The sequence below is a fragment of the Anser brachyrhynchus genome, assembly GCF_964034855.1.
Source record: "Anser brachyrhynchus genome assembly, chromosome: 20".
In the NCBI taxonomy this organism is placed as follows: domain Eukaryota; kingdom Metazoa; phylum Chordata; class Aves; order Anseriformes; family Anatidae; genus Anser; species Anser brachyrhynchus.
In genome coordinates this window covers 1,243,647-1,259,948 of record NC_137713.1, presented here as the reverse complement: position 1 = coordinate 1,259,948, position 16,302 = coordinate 1,243,647, and the positions used below count along the sequence as shown (strand labels likewise).

Sequence of the window (16,302 nt, the reverse complement as noted above, 5' to 3'; positions counted from 1 at the left end):
AATCTTAATGGTAATTCAGAGGTTAGCAGTTTCTTCCTACCTGGCTAGTACTCTCTTATCAGGACTGTTTTTTATCTCTAGCAATGGGCTTGGTTGCAGTTTCCAAAGAAAATGCTGTTGCCTGATGCTGGACATGACCAGATGCTCCTGGAATGACAGACAAGCTGCCATTAAGGGGCATACGTGTAGTGGAAAAATGCATCCTTGTTTGTACTGGATGCAGCAGATTCTATAAATGATGAATGCTATCATATTTTTCTGCCCCAGTATGTGGGTGAAATCTACTTAATCACAAAGCCTGGATGACCGTACTGTTTTGCATAGATGGTATTTACTACTGAGAAAATCATATGAAGTTACCAAATATTACATAGAAAGATATGCTATAGACTGCACCAAATACGGAGAAACGCATGGTGCTGTATTCGGTGTTTCAGATTTATACCTCCGCAGTGATACTGTTATAAGTTAATCTTTATATGTACTGACAAATCTACAAAAACTGAACAACTCGTATTTATTAGCTTTGCTGAACAGATAGAAGCAATAGATGCCTGCCAAATATTAACACCGCATACCAGTTGAAAGTCTGTGTAGAGTTCATGCAATTCTGGAAGCCCTGCAGATCCACGCAGCTGTAATACATGGCCTAAGTTTGGCAGTGAATATCGCCCCATAAGTACACTAGCTAGCTTTCAGTTGACGTTATATTTTTTTGCAGAATGCTGTAGTCATTTCTGTCCGTAGGCTGGTGTATTCTGCCCCCACCTCAACTGCAATTAATCATTCACTTGCTGGTGTGAATGCTATTTCAGTTTTCATGGGAGGAGAACCAAGGTGTATGTGTGGGTGGTTGTGTGTATGCGCATTGGTTTATTTCCTTTTCAAAAGAAAAAAAAAAAGAAGGAAATTTTAGGAGTTTGGGGGTAAATTTTAAGAATTTTGGAGCTTGAACAGTAACAGACTCCATGGTTGGAATTCTCTTTGGAGTAGTGCCTGGCCTAAATCCAAGGGGCCGGGTTTTGCTTGGTTGGGTTTTTGGTTTTGTTTCTGGCAGGATTCCGTTCTCATTTTCTTCTAAGTGTGAAAATTGAGACTCTCCTCCAACCCCAGTACTGCCTTTTTCACTCTGAAGGAGTAACTGTGCAGTTGTTTGGCGACACTTCATTTACTTTGAAGGTTTACTGTAGTGCATTCCACTGCAGTGACTATAAGCACTGGCCTTAATGCACCCTTTATGAAGCAGTGAAAGCTTTTTCAACTGAATTCTTGATACATATTCAACAAGATTATAGTGTGAAAGGATTAAAACTTTATTTTCTGTTAATTAAATTTAATTTACTTAGAATTTTTTAGGAAATTCTTATTTTACTTTTTGTTTATTATATTTTCTGTGCATTGATTTGGGAATGTGAATAATGAAAATGAAGCAGAAAAATATGGTGCTTGGTTTTGGCAAATGACCTTGTTGTGGCTTTAAAACAAATACCTTGGAAGCTCATACCAGAGTGTCCCTGATGTAGCTAATGCTTTCAAGCAAATGGCATATAAGAGTAAAGTAAGTTTTTATTGTTGATTTGTTTTTTCACTCTGGACATCTTCAAGCAGTGATTTCTTCCCACATGTTAGGAATTGGCGTGGGTTGTCTTTGCATGTTACTGTCCTTGTGTTAACATTCAGTTTCAGAGTCAGTTTCAGACTTTGGTACCAGAGAATATGTGAAAGCTGTCAAATGGCAACCTAGTATGTTAAGTAAAACCTCGTTAAAATATTACCTGCCTGTCGAACTAGCTGGGCCCTAGCTGAGACGGGAAGAGCAGCTGGTCTCGGCCTCGGCCTCGCAGCTGCTTGGCAGCCCCTGAGAGCTTGCCCCAGGCCCGTAGCTGGGAGGCAGGCTTTGTCCTCCTGGTCCCGACAACGGTGGGTGTAGCTAAAATCTGCTCTAACTTGGGCATTTGTGCCGCAAGGGTTTTGCACCCTCAACTAAAGCTGGAAACGTTCAGAAGGGACAGGCCGAAGTGCTTCTGTGTGCCTGAACAAGCTGAGGAGGCACAGCAGGGAACGGGTCTGCAGTGCTGGAGCTCCGTGCAGTCAGCACATGGCGCTTAACTGGGGCCAGCATCGTGCTGCTGCTGCCAGGCGGGTGTGCTCCTTCCCGGCACGTCGCCTCCCGCGTTCCTGCAGCCTCTGTGACCCCGAGGCGCAGTTCGCTGAACCCCCCTTCCCCTTCCCTTCAGACGTGGGGAGTCGGCCTGTTTCTTTCTGCGCAAAGCACTGTATGCCTGAAGGTCATTTTAATTGTACTAGATGACACTGTCAGTTAGATATGGATCGGCTGGGTAAAGAAAAGCAAAATAATCCATCATTTGGCAGTGACTGAGATCAGAACAATGAAATACTGGAAGTGACGTGGGTAATCAAACCTCTCAGCAGCACAGCTTCAAGTAGTGTTTACAGAGGGAAATAAATATCTTCCCTAGAAAAAGGACTCTGCATTTGCACTAAATGTTGAAAATAAATACTTAAGAACTAGGCAGAAGGCCATTTTACAGCAAGTGAAGGTTACAGACAACCCTTCAAGAGGCTTCAGAAGTGCTAGGAGAAAAATGGCATAATGTGCATGGAACATTTGGGGACTGGGAGCACTGGATTATGGTATTGGTCTGCCACATGCCTTGGATGTAAAGTGGAAATGACAGTAACCTTCCTGGTAAAAGCGCTGAAATGTTTCTGATTAAGGCATAAGACTACACATGGATGACTTGTGATTCCATCTTGCCATGTTTTTATGATTATAATTAAAGAAAGAAGTACAAAATTTGGTAGTTACTCTTTTATAATGATCTTAGAAAATTGCTTAAAGCTTTTTCAGCATCAGTTACATCAGTAGTTCACCAAGAATTAAAATTTGTCTTGTAGCTGAGGAATAACTGTTGACATAGAGCAGATGCTGGTATTACCAAATTTGTTTGAGAGGAAAAAAAACTTGTACCTTGTAGGTTTGTATTGCGGTCAAAGCAGCAACTATTCTCTGATAAATGTTGTGTTTGAAATATGGACGTGTCCAGGGTTGACATCTCAACTAAGGAAAAAATCATCAGTTAGGTTTCTGTTACAGTTGCTGAGTTAGTGATTACGCTCTTGTTGGGTAGCTTTAGCTAGTGCATGTCCTTCGTAGCACAAAGTTTGACCCCGGTAACTATAAGATAGTGCATGCTATAGAGGTGTTTTCTGGCTGATTGATCCGCTGGGACAACTATCTGTGCTTTTCTTTCCCATATTCCCTTACAGCCATCCCTTCCTGTCCTATATACACTTTCCAGTCAAGCTACTCATGAAGCAGTTCATCTCCTTTGCAGAATGTTGGTCTTCGATCCAGTAAGTATGCTTTAAAATAAATTGAATACGTTTTGTTCTAAAAATTTTAGTTGTCTGCTATTTAAATGAATATTGTTAGTAAAGAGTTGCTTTAACTGATTTTCTTCTAGATTGAATTTCAGAACTTCTGATTCTGTAAAAGACATAAAAGTATCATCTTATAATTGGTCGATTAATTTCCCCCTGGAATGGGTATTTCACAATTAAAATCTGTCTTTTGAAGAAAGCTCTGATGGAGTGAGAGATGAGGGTGTTCATGAATCACGCTATCTTTTCCTAGCTAGGTGTAGGTAGCAGAACATCAGATACTTTGATGCAGTTCTAATTAGAGACACGTGGGTGTTCATGGTCTTGCAACACAAAAAAAAATCCTTCTGCATCTACACAGTCACAAAGCAGGATCTTTTTTTCCACTGAGCATCTGTTTTTCTAATAGAAATTTGCTGCTTTGGATTTATTAGATCTCATGTCTTTGAGCTTACCGGAAAAAAAAAAGTTACAGGAAAATCTGATACCTGAATCAGGTGACCTTAGTTATTCTTTAGAGGAAATCCCTGAATTTTTAAATGAAAAATAGAAAATAGACTGAACGGCAAAGGACGAAGCTTGTAACTGATAAAGTTTTCAGAAGGCAGTACAGTACCTCTTGAATAAAAAATAAAAATAAAAAAGTCTTAAGATTGCTTTACTGGACAAAAACACAGACATGTTATAACATAACTTATATGTAAGATTATTTTTTGCCTTTCTATCTCCCCCAACATTCAGAACACTATTTATTCCCAAATCACATTTCAATAAATGAACAAATGTTTTTTGTGTTTTTTTTTTTTTTAAGAACCCGGATAATCCTTTAGAAGAGTTGATTTTAATTTCATCCAAAAAATGTCCAGGGAATTGGGACACTTGGGTTCTAGTTCAAGCTTTGCCACTGTTTTTGCTCTGTGTTTTTAAGCAAGTAACTTTTTTCCTGGATTTTTTTTTTTTAAATCTGCCTATAACAATGGATTTCACCTTGAAAATGTAATAGCACTGATGTCTCTAGTTCTTTAGAAATGGAGAATGTTCTCCTTTTTCGATGGGATGGTGTTGTACACTTAAAGCCTGAGTACTCGGGTTAGGCACAAAAAAGTCACACTAATGTGAAAATAGACTGTAATTTAATCCCTTACTATGACCATCTTCCTCCCTTCTCTTCCTTTGCCACTTGTTTTCTGAAACATGACACGTAAGGTGTTTCTAAAAACTCTGGGTGCCATATGCTGAATTATACTGGCCTCAGTAATGCTTAAATTTATGTTTTACTTTTAGTATGTACTTAGGGGCACATTAAAATGTTTTGCAGAATATGGATTTACAAAATACCGTATTTGCTAGCATTACAAAAAATAAATATGGGTTTTATTTTGATTTATTGCAAGAGTCCTAACTTTAAGGTTATACAAAAAAAGTAATTATTGAAAAATGTATTTATAGAAATCATCTTTAGCAGCATTTTCTATCATTAGCTCTGGTACAGAAAGGTCAATGTCATCTTAGCGATGCTGCTTGTTTTTAAGTAAAATGTTCCCCCTAGTGGCAGAGTGTTTGCAAAGCTAGAACTTCTCCTGACATGAACTAGTCCTTTACCATGGTCTGGGGTTTATAAAACAATGTTGAGTCTTTACACTGTTTCAGTACCTCAGGAGATACCCTAACTTCTTTTTTTTTTTTTAATTTTCTTTAAATGCATTGTTCCAGTCCAAAAGAATATCTGCTAAGGATGCCTTAGCTCACCCATATCTCGATGAAGGGCGGTTGCGATACCACACTTGTATGTGCAAATGCTGTTTTTCCACATCTACTGGAAGAGTTTATACTAGTGATTTTGAACCCATCACTAATCCCAAATTTGATGACACTTTTGAAAAGAACCTCAGTTCTGTTCGTCAGGTTAAAGGTGAGTAGTAGTTAATCTTTGCATATGCTTTTATCCTCCTGCTCCATCCTTCAGTAGTATATAGTTAGGATATGCAATCTGGATGCATATACAATGCAAGGTGGTTTTTTTTCTCCTTTCTGGTACTTTTCTGGAAAAGATGATGGAAAGAATTTAAATTGGGATTTAATCTATAACTGGTTATCATCAATTCAGTACTATAGTATTGACTGACAGTTTTATTTTGTATGCATTTATTTCAGTGTGCACATAAATTTCTGTGTGAATTCATGGTAAGAGGTATGCTATCAGATCAGAGCTAGGTAAACTGGAGTTCTTTTATCCTTACTAACATGTACTTTTGGTGAAGGAAGCTTTATTTTCCTCCAGTCTGCATTTCATTTAACTGAAGCACAAAGCTTTAATCTAATCGTCTGTTTTTTATTTTTCTCCTATTCACAGAAATAATTCATCAGTTCATTTTGGAACAGCAGAAAGGAAACAGAGTACCTCTCTGCATCAACCCTCAGTCTGCTGCTTTTAAGAGCTTTATTAGGTAACTGTATGTAATCACATCTGATATTAATTCACATTTATTATTAATACAGAATTCATACATCCATAATGTTTTTGTTTTGAGTTTCCGAGGATAAGAGAGGTCCATAGATAAATTCTGCAAAAAATGCCTTAAGCATATGTGTAGTTACATTTTTAAAGTAGTTATACGAACACTTAAATTTTACGAATACTTAGAATATGAATACTTAGAATTCAAGTAAAATGTGCAAAAATTTTGAGTAATATTTTTGTAAATATGGAAAAGTACAGTAGTCAAGACTAAGTCTAAAAATTGGGATTGAAAAGTTGAGTTCTGATTGTAAAATTGCACTGTAAAAACATTGAAGTGAATGGCAACTATAGATAAAGAATTGTTAAGAAAATAAGTAGATAAAGTATACTGAAATAGTCATCAGTGTTGTTACCTGTTGATCTTTTTTGTTTTGTTCTGTTCTTTTTGGGGGGGATGAAATGTTTGCTTACTGGTCAAGCATTAACTTTCTTGTCTATTAGCTTTTGCAAATGAACACTGATTTTCTGTGTCACTTGCATTCTAGTTCCACAGTTGCTCAACCGTCTGAGATGCCGCCATCTCCACTGGTTTGGGAGTAAAGTGGAAGATAATATACTACTGAAGATGTAATGTAGCTTTCCACTGGAGTCTGGGATTTGCAATTCTGGAGGTTAATCATGCTTGTACTGTAATTTTACTAATGAAGTTTTAAATTAACAACCACTACTTGTACAATATGAATAATATTTAGAAATGTACTAGACTTTTAATCTTGTAAAGTGGTTGTGCTTTTAGAAGAAAATATTTTACCCAGAGTTGCACGTGTTTTATGAATTCTAGTGCAGCTGTGATGGCTCAGCTCAGAACAAACAGAATTGAACCAAATTTGGGAAGGATTTTTTTCTTTTTTTTCTTTTTCTTTTTTTTTTTTAATCAAAGAGAGATTGTACAAAAAGATAGACATTTTGATATTGAGCCATTCCTGAAGATTTGGGGTTTTCTAAAACTAAGGAATACAGAAAACTTGACTGCGACCAATCATGAAGTCATGTCAGATGACAGTGACCACGGTAGGTGGGCATGTCACCTGGTGATCCAATCTATAAATAGCTTCTCACTAGAGCTGTGATGGTGATGTGTGCTGTTCTAAAATCAGATGTTGTGAGTAGAGAGAATGAGTTTGTGACTAGGAGAGACTAAACTTCTGTTTCCTTACCCAGTATAAATATATATATATATTTAATCTATTTTTATTAGAAGTTTTTTCTGCTCTTTCTTACATAAAAACCCCCCAGCATGCATCTTCTATGTGTGTAAATAATTCCATTTATGGGCTAATTTCAGAGATCCCTGACATCATTGCTGTATAGAGAGAAACTAGCTTGCACATTTTAGGTCTGTGAAATTTTGTGAGAATTTTTTCCTGCACTGGACAGTTGAGAGAAAAAAAAGGAAAGGAAAAAAAAGCACATAGGGAATTATGTTAATTGTGTTTGTGTCTTTAGGCAAAGCTGTGGAAGTCTTGAAATGTCACAGTAGTAAATAACTTTTATTACTTTTTGGCTAATTCTTTTTCTGTTGGAACACTGAATTCTGTGCATATGTATATATGAACACAAATTGAAGGCCTCTACCTCCTGGAGTATACAACTTGGTTTGTTTACCTCCACATGATTTTTTTTTTTTTAAGTTCAGTGTGGAGACTTGAAACTTGAATGTCCCTTCCAACTTTTATATTTAAAACAAGACTAGAAAATTGAAGACTGTTTTTCACCTGTACAAAGAAATATTAAAGGGTGGTCTTAAAATTTGAACATTGGTCTGGAGAAAAACCATGGTGTTTGTTATGGACAATTAACTGTTAAAGTTATTGTAAGTTATCTGTATTTAGCAGAGTATTTTCAACGAGTGATCTGAGCTGAAATTGGAGACTATTAGTAAGTTATGTTTGGAAGTTTTAACTTCAATGAAGTAATTATTTGCTGTGAAAGAGACAAACATTGAATAACTGAACAAAGATGGTGCAATATCTTTGTTTTTTATGAGGCTCCTGAGAATAAAACCAACTGAAGCATTTCAATTCACTTGAATGAGAAACGTGTTTAATTAAAAGAGCCCAAGAAGACACTGGTATGAAAGGTAAAATCTCAGAGGTTGGTCAGTTAATGTGGCACACTTGCTGGTCACTTTGTAAAATGTAGATTTGAAGTACAGTGGTGAAAACATTAAATGTGACATTTGAAAAAGAAGTGTGTTATCTTTATTTCCTGTCTCATCTCCTACCTTTATTTAAGATTCGATTGTTACAATCTTGATTAAATGCTGTCTAAAAGAATACAAGTAAAAAGAGTTTATAACATCTTCTTTCGGGCATGGTTTTGATTTCTTTACACACGCATCTGCGTAAAGGCATATATATGCACATATATGTGACTTAAATGATATTCATTTACTCTTTAAAATTGATCCTGGATAAAGGCAAAACTTTCTGATTAAATCAAAACAAGCAGCTGACTTGCACTTGAGAGGTTGAAAGCCATCCATGCAAGTGTAGATCTTACTCTGTTTGCCAAGTTTGTGTCATTTTTTACAGTGCAAATGCTTTTATCTTTTCTATACTCGTAATGGAAACAATCCAACATGCAGTGGTGTTGCAACAATATGAATAAAAATGTTCATGTTTTATGCGTATGACTTGTTTAAACAAATTGAACTGTGTAGTTAAAGCCTCAAGACCTCATAAGAACTGAAGTGATATAAAGAGTATAAGTCGTCTTAGCTTAGCATGGGCTGTCTTCCCAGGGCTGCCACAGATACTGTCTGTGACTCAGGTATATGCCTCTTCTTCCAAGTCTTCATACTCTGACGAGATAAGTTTTAACATGTTTCAGAACTGCTGATGCTGGTGTCATTATTGCTTCATGGCTGTCAATTGCTGAACTATTTTCCATTCATTCACTGCCATTTTTTATTTGTTAGATTCTCCTTCAGCATAAGACTAGAAAACAAAGGTGCGGTTCATTTGCTGGGTCTTCTCAGTTTGACACACAGTTTTGTCGGGGTATGAGCAGATGAATGGTACAATTAGCAAAGTTCACTTTATGCATCAGTGTATTTTCTGAGCTCACTGCTAGAGGCTCATGAGTTAATTTTGTTCTTAAATGTATCAAGAGTAAAATGTCTTTTTGAACATTAACCTTCCAGGGTGTCTTGATATTAATGTGGGCAAGGCACTGTGCAGAATGAGTAGTTTAAAACTGGCACAATTAGCACAAATGGGTAAGTAAAATTGTGTGCACATAGCTTAAAAAAAAAAAAGCTATGATAATGTTTTCAGTAGCTTCAACTCCATTTTACATTTTTAATGTAAGTCGATTCCAATGAAAGTGAGAGCTCTTAAGAGCTGCTTCTGCCAAAGACAGTCCAGCTTTTAAAGCGAACACATGCGTCTCTGCACATACTCCTAGCATGAGCTTGGTGAGAGAGCTCGTTTCTCAGTGACGTTAAAATCTAGCATCCACTGTAGACTGCAGTTTTCAGAGTTCCATTTTTATCAGTTTTAAGCTTTGTTGATACTATTGTCAAATGAACTAGATTGTAATCAAGTTTTAACCACTTTAAGTATAGCTTCTGCATCTCCTTTTATTAATTGTGCCTTGAGAAGAGCGCAGTAAGTGCAAAATACAACTTTTCAAAATTATCCACGGATTGCCAGAGAAATGTCCTACTGTTAGAAGGCCTAACGTATTTATGTATACATCTTGATGGTGATGCAAAGGAACTAAACAAGATCTGCTATGGAAAAGTAAGTTGCCAAAGTCAACTTCCTGGGAAGTACACTACTGAATAGGGCAAATCAGTTAAATGACAAAAGCAAGAACCTGCTTTTCTCCTGTAGCCAATTTAGTGGTGGGTTTGGGACTTTGCTGTTTGGCCTGCCAGGAGCCTATGACTGTTTACCAGACTGAACAGATAATTTTAATGTTTACTGGGTAGCAATTTTTGTAATAATCTTATTTATGCTTTATTTGTTTTGGTAACAGAGTATCTGTTTGTTCTTTATCATTTTTAAAAATTCTTCTGTCAGGTATAATTTCATGGAAAATTGCATACTTTTGCAATCCATCTTGGGAATGATTAAAACCATTTGCGACATTCATAACTGGGAAGGCGGGACTCCAGGCAGTAAGAGCTGTATGAGCTGCACCTCCACCTTCTCTGCTCCGTAAGGACGGGCTCAGCCCTGCGCTGCCTGCCGGCACAGCACCCTGCTCCGCGAGCTCCGGGCTCTGATCGGGAGGGCTGTCTGGGCCGGTACCAACGCTTTGTCTTCCCAGGGCGCTTCGTCCAGCCGGGCTCAAGCCAGATGCGACATTAAGCCAAAGGCAGCTCCAGCTCCCGTAGCTGTGCAGCCGGCAGCTGGCCCAGCCTGCCAGAAGCGGGGGGGCGGGAGGAAGCCTTCAGCCTGCGGGGCTCGGCTGGTCCCGCTCCGCGCGGGCCGCTGCTGGGGGAGGCCCCGGCCGGGCCTCGCAGCGCCCAGGCGGCCTCCGGCCGGCACCCCCCGGCCTCCCCCCGGCCCCCGGCCTCCGCTCGCCGCTTCCGCCGCGGGGCGGGGCGGGGCGGGGCCGTGCGGCGATGGCGGCGTGGACGCGGTGGCTGGAGCGGCTGTTCGCGCTGTACTTCGTGTCGCACGTCCCCATCACGCTGCTCATCGACCTGCAGCCGCTGCTGCCCGCCGCCGGCCTCCACCCGCGCAGCGTGAGTCGGGGCCGCGGGGGCCTGGCCGGGCGGGGGGGGGGGGGGGGATGTCGGCGGCGCTGGTGGGAAGCGCGGTGCGCTTCGGCAGCAGCGCTCAGGTTGCTCTGGCAGAGCTATTGTAAGATTTGTGTTTTGCGTCTCGCCGCCCACCTAGGGACGCGAACAAATGCAGTTTACCGGTACGCTCAGCAGCTGGTTGGGCGCGCAGGTTGCTCCTTCCAGCGCGGACGCCTCCAGCAACGAGCTCGGGCAAGAAAAGCCCCCGATAAATCCGTGCTGTGGACGGCAGCCCCCCCGCTGCGTGCGGGGCGTGGGCCGCGCGTCTCGCAGTGCGGGGAAGCACAGCGGCCCGGCAAGAGCCGCCCGCGGGGAACCTACCTGCGGCACCCGGCACCGGGGCTGCTGGGTCGGGTCACCCATCACGGGGGCTGCTGCGCTCCTGTCACCCGTCATTGGGGCTGCTGGGCTCCTGTCACCTGTCACTGGGAGCTGCCAGGCTCTGGCCACGCAGCTGGCCTGCAGAAGACAGGAGCAGGAACTGTCACTGCCACGTGGGAGCAGGCAGACCAACAGCCACCTTTATTAGTGAAAATTTCTACTTTGCTGGGCTTTGAATAAAATTGTGGAAGACGATTAAAATGGTAGATGAATAGAAGATGATCGGTTCGACTCGTGCTATCAGGATGAGATCGGTACCTTCACACTAGCTTTACATTTAGAGCATTTGATTTTTGCCATTCTGTACAATTATTTCATTAGAGAAGCCATTTCTAATTAATAGTTAACTAGCAAGCCTCAATACATATCTCTCTGTTCAAAGTCCAACTTTGAACTTAAGCCATGCTGGAGCTTACATTTCTGTCATGGAAACTAACCGCAGCTCCCCAATCCCAAATCCTTCCGTCAGACTCGGGCAGTGCAGCGAGCCGCCAGCCCCGTGCGCTGCCAGGCGCTGGGGGGCCCGGCTGGGGCAGCTGCCCCCGGAGCGCTGAGCCCCCTGGATGGGCACCAGCAGGGGCAGGAGGAGGGAGAGGCGAGAGTTCATTCGTATCTGCTGATGCCAACATGCAGATTTGTTGTGATTTTGGTCTTGTTTTGGTAGGAAATTGTGCCAATTGCTTTCCAAAAATTATTTTTCACCTTGTGCCATTGATATTCAGTGTATTAATCTGCAGCTGTGTTCTTTTTTCTTAAGCTGACGGAGTTGTTAGAGTGGTATGCAGTCACCTTTCGAGATCCCATGATGATCCAGCCCCCGGAGTGGTTTAAGGCGTTTATGTATTGTGAAGCCTTCTTACAACTGCCTTTCTTTCCCATTGCAGCGTACGCCTTCATAAAAGGTTGGTATAAAAGTGTAAGAAAATGTCCTGTGCGGCATTTCTGCGTAGTGCTTTTTGGCTGCAGAGACAGTTTTTATCAGTCTTAAGTGATTATAGGGACATACCCCACGGAGTGCTATTTTCATGGCAAGTTTCATCTGAGAAAGAGTAGAAGCAGCCCTGTCAGAAATAAAAACGGTTACTACAGACCCTTTACAACGGCAGTCACTTATGTGAAACCAGTATCAACAGTTAACATCTGGCAAGCTACCAATGACAGTGAAGCTCTGGATCGTGCCTGTGTACTCACCACTTCTAATTTTGTGGAAATTTAGAATGAGCATGTGAAGTTTTAATAGTGAAAGTTTTAATTATTTCTCTGGGTAGCTACGAGTACTTATTTTCTAGTACATTTTTGATATGGCTTATGGTTGTCCTGTGATAAATACAGATAATATTGTTAATTTTAAAGTCACCAAATTCAGCTTGTTTCAGAACTTTTAAATAGTTTTCTTTTTTGCTTCCATACAGGTGGTTGCAAATGGATAAGGACTCCTGCAATTATATACTCCACACATGTAGCTACATCTTTGGTTGCTATCCTTGCTCACATCCTTTTCCATGATTTCTCAAAGTCTGAGCATTTGGGTCCTCAGACACAACACGAACGCCTAATGCTGTTATCGATATACATACCTTACTTGCTGATACCACTTCTGATTCTTTTCACCATGCTGTACAGCCCCCAGTACAACCAAGTGGAGAAAAGGAAGAGGAAGTAGTCTGCTGTGAAAGCTGTAAGCACAACATTCGTATTTGTTTTGATTCAGCCCCTAGTCCTCTGGGACAAACACCTGTCTCGTGTTGTCAGTGCAACGCCTCTCACCAGAGCATCAGGCTCCCGCAAGAAAAGTTCGAATTGGCTTGAGTTTACACGTCTCCTTTAGTCAGGAGCGGCTTTGGCAGAAGCCTGAACTGGCAGCTCCTTGTGGTGCCTGGGCTGTACGTAGCTTAAGGGACCCAGCAGCTCTGCTCCCAGTATCGATTTTGTGCGGTCCTTCTGTACTGGGAAAACGAACTTTTAACCATTTGATGTGTAACCGTGTGATGGGGACCTGTGGGGGGTGAAAACTGCAGCTGACACTTTGCTTTCAACTTGCCTTTCTCCAAGATGACTTCAGTAAGAAATCTGTCTTCTAAGAACATACGCAGCAAAATCCATAACTGATTACATACAAATTTGCAAAGCTAAAATCTTTTTCTCTACTACTTTTGAAGCATTTCAAATCATGTAATAATCCTTACCTTTCTCATCCCTTCATTTAAAATTTCACCTTCTCTTCCTCTGCTGTAATTTTGATTAACTGTAAACGTCTGGCCAGCGATAAATGTGCCAAAATCTGGATTTCTGAATTAAAATTAATTTTGTTTGACAATGAGGCATATTTCTTCATAGAGGATTTTCAAGTACTTCACTAATTGTAAACAAGGATTTGTAAACTTTTCTGTGAAATCACTTCTAGTATGGAAATAACTAAATGCATCCACATTGCATTTAATCTTCTGAAGGAAATGACTAAAAGGAACTTAGGTTTTATCTAAGTTCTTAATCTGATCTCTAAGTGACATTTGGAAACTCTTGCAAAAATTACAGGTCACTGAGCAGGCTTTTCGGTCATTATATATTTCAGGATTTTACTGGTGTATAATTTAAACCCTCCACAAATTTTGAGAAGGGCAACATTTCCATAGCTGGTTGCCTAAAGACAAGAAACTAAATGCATCTACTGGCACTTCAACATGAGGCTTGATTTTAGATCACATTTAAATCATGGGCATTCAGTTTTTAAATGTCATATTCATATTTATATTTTTTACATGCTGCTGGTGCCGCTATACACTTAGAAGGGTTTGTCTCATCAGCTTGATGTTCTATAGTTGAAACACTCATGAAAGAATTCTACTCTAATATTGCTACCTGTATGGATGGATTTCAGAGTTTAATCTTCTTAATTCTGCTATATTTTCTAATTATTTTTTGTGTATCTGTAATAGATCACTTCTGTTATGTGTAAGTTGGTTTTTTTTTCTAAATAGATAGAAAAATAATCTGGTCAATACGGGCAAAGTTACTGCTGTTTCTCTCTGTTGTGTGTTGTTATAAACATGAAAATTACTACATATAGGAAATTCTTCACGATGACTATCCAGGGAGTTGTAAACTGTTCAGCTCAGAAATCACATAGCAGGAACAACTAATTCTGGTATATCCAGAAAGTCCGAAAACAATAATTTATTTCTTGATTTCTTTGAAAGAGCTGTACACTTCAAAAAGTGAGACATTAACATAGGAACAGTAGTATTAATTCAACTATAATTTGAACTACTAACTGTACAAAAATTTTTATAAAAATCAAAGGACAGAACAGTCTTTACATCTGTTAGAAAGCCCTCCTTATTGCCACTTTTAGTGTATTTCACACTGCGTTAAGAGACACTTTCATTTGTACAAACCATCTATTCATTCATACACAGTGAAAAATTGCATATTTTTTAAATTCTCAGGATTCTGGAATGCTCCAAATTATTATTTTTTAAAAAGTCTTCTACTTCTGAAAAATGAATTGGTCAATGAATTCGTTCTGGTCTGCTTCAATCTTACACAGAGTCTCATACTCTATTCGGTACCTGAAAGAGAAAAAAAAAGGTTACCAGCTGATGATTTAGGACAATGCTCATTTGTCTGAGGTAAAGGAAGCTTAGGCTAGGCATATAAGTCATCTTTAAAGCAATGGTAGCATGAATTAAGACTTTGCAGTTCTAAACTGTCTTTAGAAGTCAGACACATGTCACTCTGTTACTTTTATTCATTTCTTCAACTTCATGAGCTCAGGCCACCTTTGTTCTTTTAGCTGTAAAAAGTCAATTAGAAACGAACTCTCAATAAGTGGCAGTCAGGGCCTTATGTTTGCCACGCGAACGGCTCTGCTTTGTTCCGTGTGTGCTCTGTGCAGGACGCACCTTAGCTGTAGGCAGGCTGTTTTCAGACAGCATCCTGCAGCCAAGCACAGACAGCAAGAACAACTTTCCAGTCTGTGTAACTGTGCGATTTCTCTCGTACGCTACACTACTTTCTTTTCAAGCCATTAAATCAATGCTTAAGAAGCATTTAATAGAACACTTACCTTTCCAACTGCATCTTTTTCTCAGCTATTAGAGCCTGAAGTTGCTGCTCCTGAGCTTCTCTTTGCTTTGCTATAGACTTCAGCAAATTTCGTGCACCAATGGCCTGTCAAAACAGACGTTCAGTGATGCTGTTGTACATGGATTTTTTTTAACCCCTTTCACTACCAGCAGGTTGAAGTGTTTCAGCCATGCTAGCAAAAAAGAGGGCATCATCTTAACAATAAATGGCTGGTGGAGCAGGCAGACAGTCCCTGTAGCGGCTGGGCAGATCAAGGCATTTGAGACTTCATTTCTGCTTCCGCAGTAACATGAGGAAAAAAATAACGCTTGGTGACATGTAGAAATACAGAATGAAAAATTCAGAGGTAGTTACTGAGATTTTTATTGATTTGATCTTTAGGCAGCCTACTTCCTTCTCCTCACTGAGCCCCTCGTGCCTCAGTGACTGCGTTCTGCTAGTAGGAAGCGACTGGAACACGCTACCTAGTTATGTGCAGACATTTAGGTGAGCAGCAACGGCGGGATTGTTAAATGGGGAGTACTGCGGTACTCCGTGAAAGTTTTCAGATGTTTACAGCAGCTGCCCGGAGCCTGCCTGCCTTCACGGTGCAGACAGGCGGTGACAGCCGTGTGACAGGACAGGGGCCGGGGCCGGGGCCGGGGCAGGGGCAGGGCGGCCGGTGGCCGTGCGGGAGGGGGGCAGGCTGGCTCAGCTCCCGCACAGTCCGTGACAGGGCAGCGGTAACCGCACGGTACCTTCATCTTCTCGCTTTCGGCAGCTTTTGCCAGCTGGTCCACGAGTTCGATGAGGCTGCCCACTATTTTCTGGAACTCCACGATCCCTGCCAAGGACAAGGCGGGCCGTGAGGGGAGCGCGGCGCCCCGCGGGTGCGGGGGGGGCGCGGGCGGGGCACTTACTGTCCACGAAGGCCTTGCACTCCTCGCGGAGCTGCGCCGTCTGCTGCGCCACCTCGGGGTCCAGGACGCGCAGCTTGTTCAGCTCGTCGAAGTGCAGCCCCGCCGCGCCCAGCGCCGCCTGCGCCATGGCCCCGCGGCACCGCCGGGCCCCTCGCGGCCCCTCGCGGCCACTCACGGCCCCTCACGGCCCCGGCTGCCACGGCGACAGCGCGCGCCGGCCGCGGGGCCCGCCGGGAGCTGGGGGCGGCGGCGGG

At 41.4% G+C, this 16,302-nt stretch overlaps 3 protein-coding genes across 4 annotated transcripts in view; 2 read left to right on the top strand and 1 right to left on the bottom strand.

Moving 5' to 3' along the window:
• The window catches only part of NLK (nemo like kinase), a 51,425-nt gene extending 43,211 nt beyond the window's left edge, over positions 1-8,214 (top strand). Inside the window, exons 9-12 of one of the 2 annotated variants that reach the window (XM_080562771.1) lie at positions 3,292-3,378; positions 5,119-5,317; positions 5,759-5,852; positions 6,412-8,214. In XM_080562771.1, the coding sequence (XP_080418897.1) occupies positions 3,292-3,378; positions 5,119-5,317; positions 5,759-5,852; positions 6,412-6,466 (435 nt within the window). In that variant the 3' untranslated portion in view covers positions 6,467-8,214. Of the gene's footprint in view, positions 1-3,291; positions 3,379-5,118; positions 5,318-5,758; positions 5,859-6,411 lie in introns of both variants that reach the window. The other variant, XM_080562772.1, reaches the window with a different exon arrangement.
• A 1,833-nt stretch (positions 8,215-10,047) lies between these two features.
• TMEM97 (transmembrane protein 97) lies at positions 10,048-13,380 on the top strand. The gene is made up of 3 exons (XM_080562775.1): positions 10,048-10,625; positions 11,821-11,965; positions 12,476-13,380. The coding sequence occupies exons 1-3, from the start codon at positions 10,503-10,505 to the stop codon at positions 12,724-12,726; spliced, it is 519 nt and encodes a 172-aa protein (XP_080418901.1). The 5' UTR covers positions 10,048-10,502; the 3' UTR covers positions 12,727-13,380.
• An 823-nt stretch (positions 13,381-14,203) lies between these two features.
• On the bottom strand, positions 14,204-16,288 carry IFT20 (intraflagellar transport 20). The gene is made up of 4 exons (XM_080562776.1): positions 16,049-16,288; positions 15,887-15,972; positions 15,130-15,233; positions 14,204-14,632 (listed from the first exon to the last, which is right to left on the bottom strand). The coding sequence occupies exons 1-4, from the start codon at positions 16,173-16,175 to the stop codon at positions 14,551-14,553; spliced, it is 399 nt and encodes a 132-aa protein (XP_080418902.1). The 5' UTR covers positions 16,176-16,288; the 3' UTR covers positions 14,204-14,550.
• Between the last annotated feature and the right edge of the window lie 14 nt (positions 16,289-16,302).

Coding starts and splice junctions, on each gene's coding strand:
- TMEM97 (XM_080562775.1), top strand. CDS start 10,503: ATGGCGGCGTGGACGCGGTGGCTGGAGCGGCTGTTCGCGCTGTACTTC. Junction 10,626..11,820: donor CCGGCCTCCACCCGCGCAGC/GTGAGTCGGGGC, acceptor TTTTTTCTTAAG/CTGACGGAGTTGTTAGAGTG. Junction 11,966..12,475: donor AGCGTACGCCTTCATAAAAG/GTTGGTATAAAA, acceptor GCTTCCATACAG/GTGGTTGCAAATGGATAAGG.
- IFT20 (XM_080562776.1), bottom strand. CDS start 16,175: ATGGCGCAGGCGGCGCTGGGCGCGGCGGGGCTGCACTTCGACGAGCTG. Junction 15,973..16,048: donor GTGCAAGGCCTTCGTGGACA/GTAAGTGCCCCG, acceptor TGTCCTTGGCAG/GGATCGTGGAGTTCCAGAAA. Junction 15,234..15,886: donor CCGAAAGCGAGAAGATGAAG/GTACCGTGCGGT, acceptor CTGTTTTGACAG/GCCATTGGTGCACGAAATTT.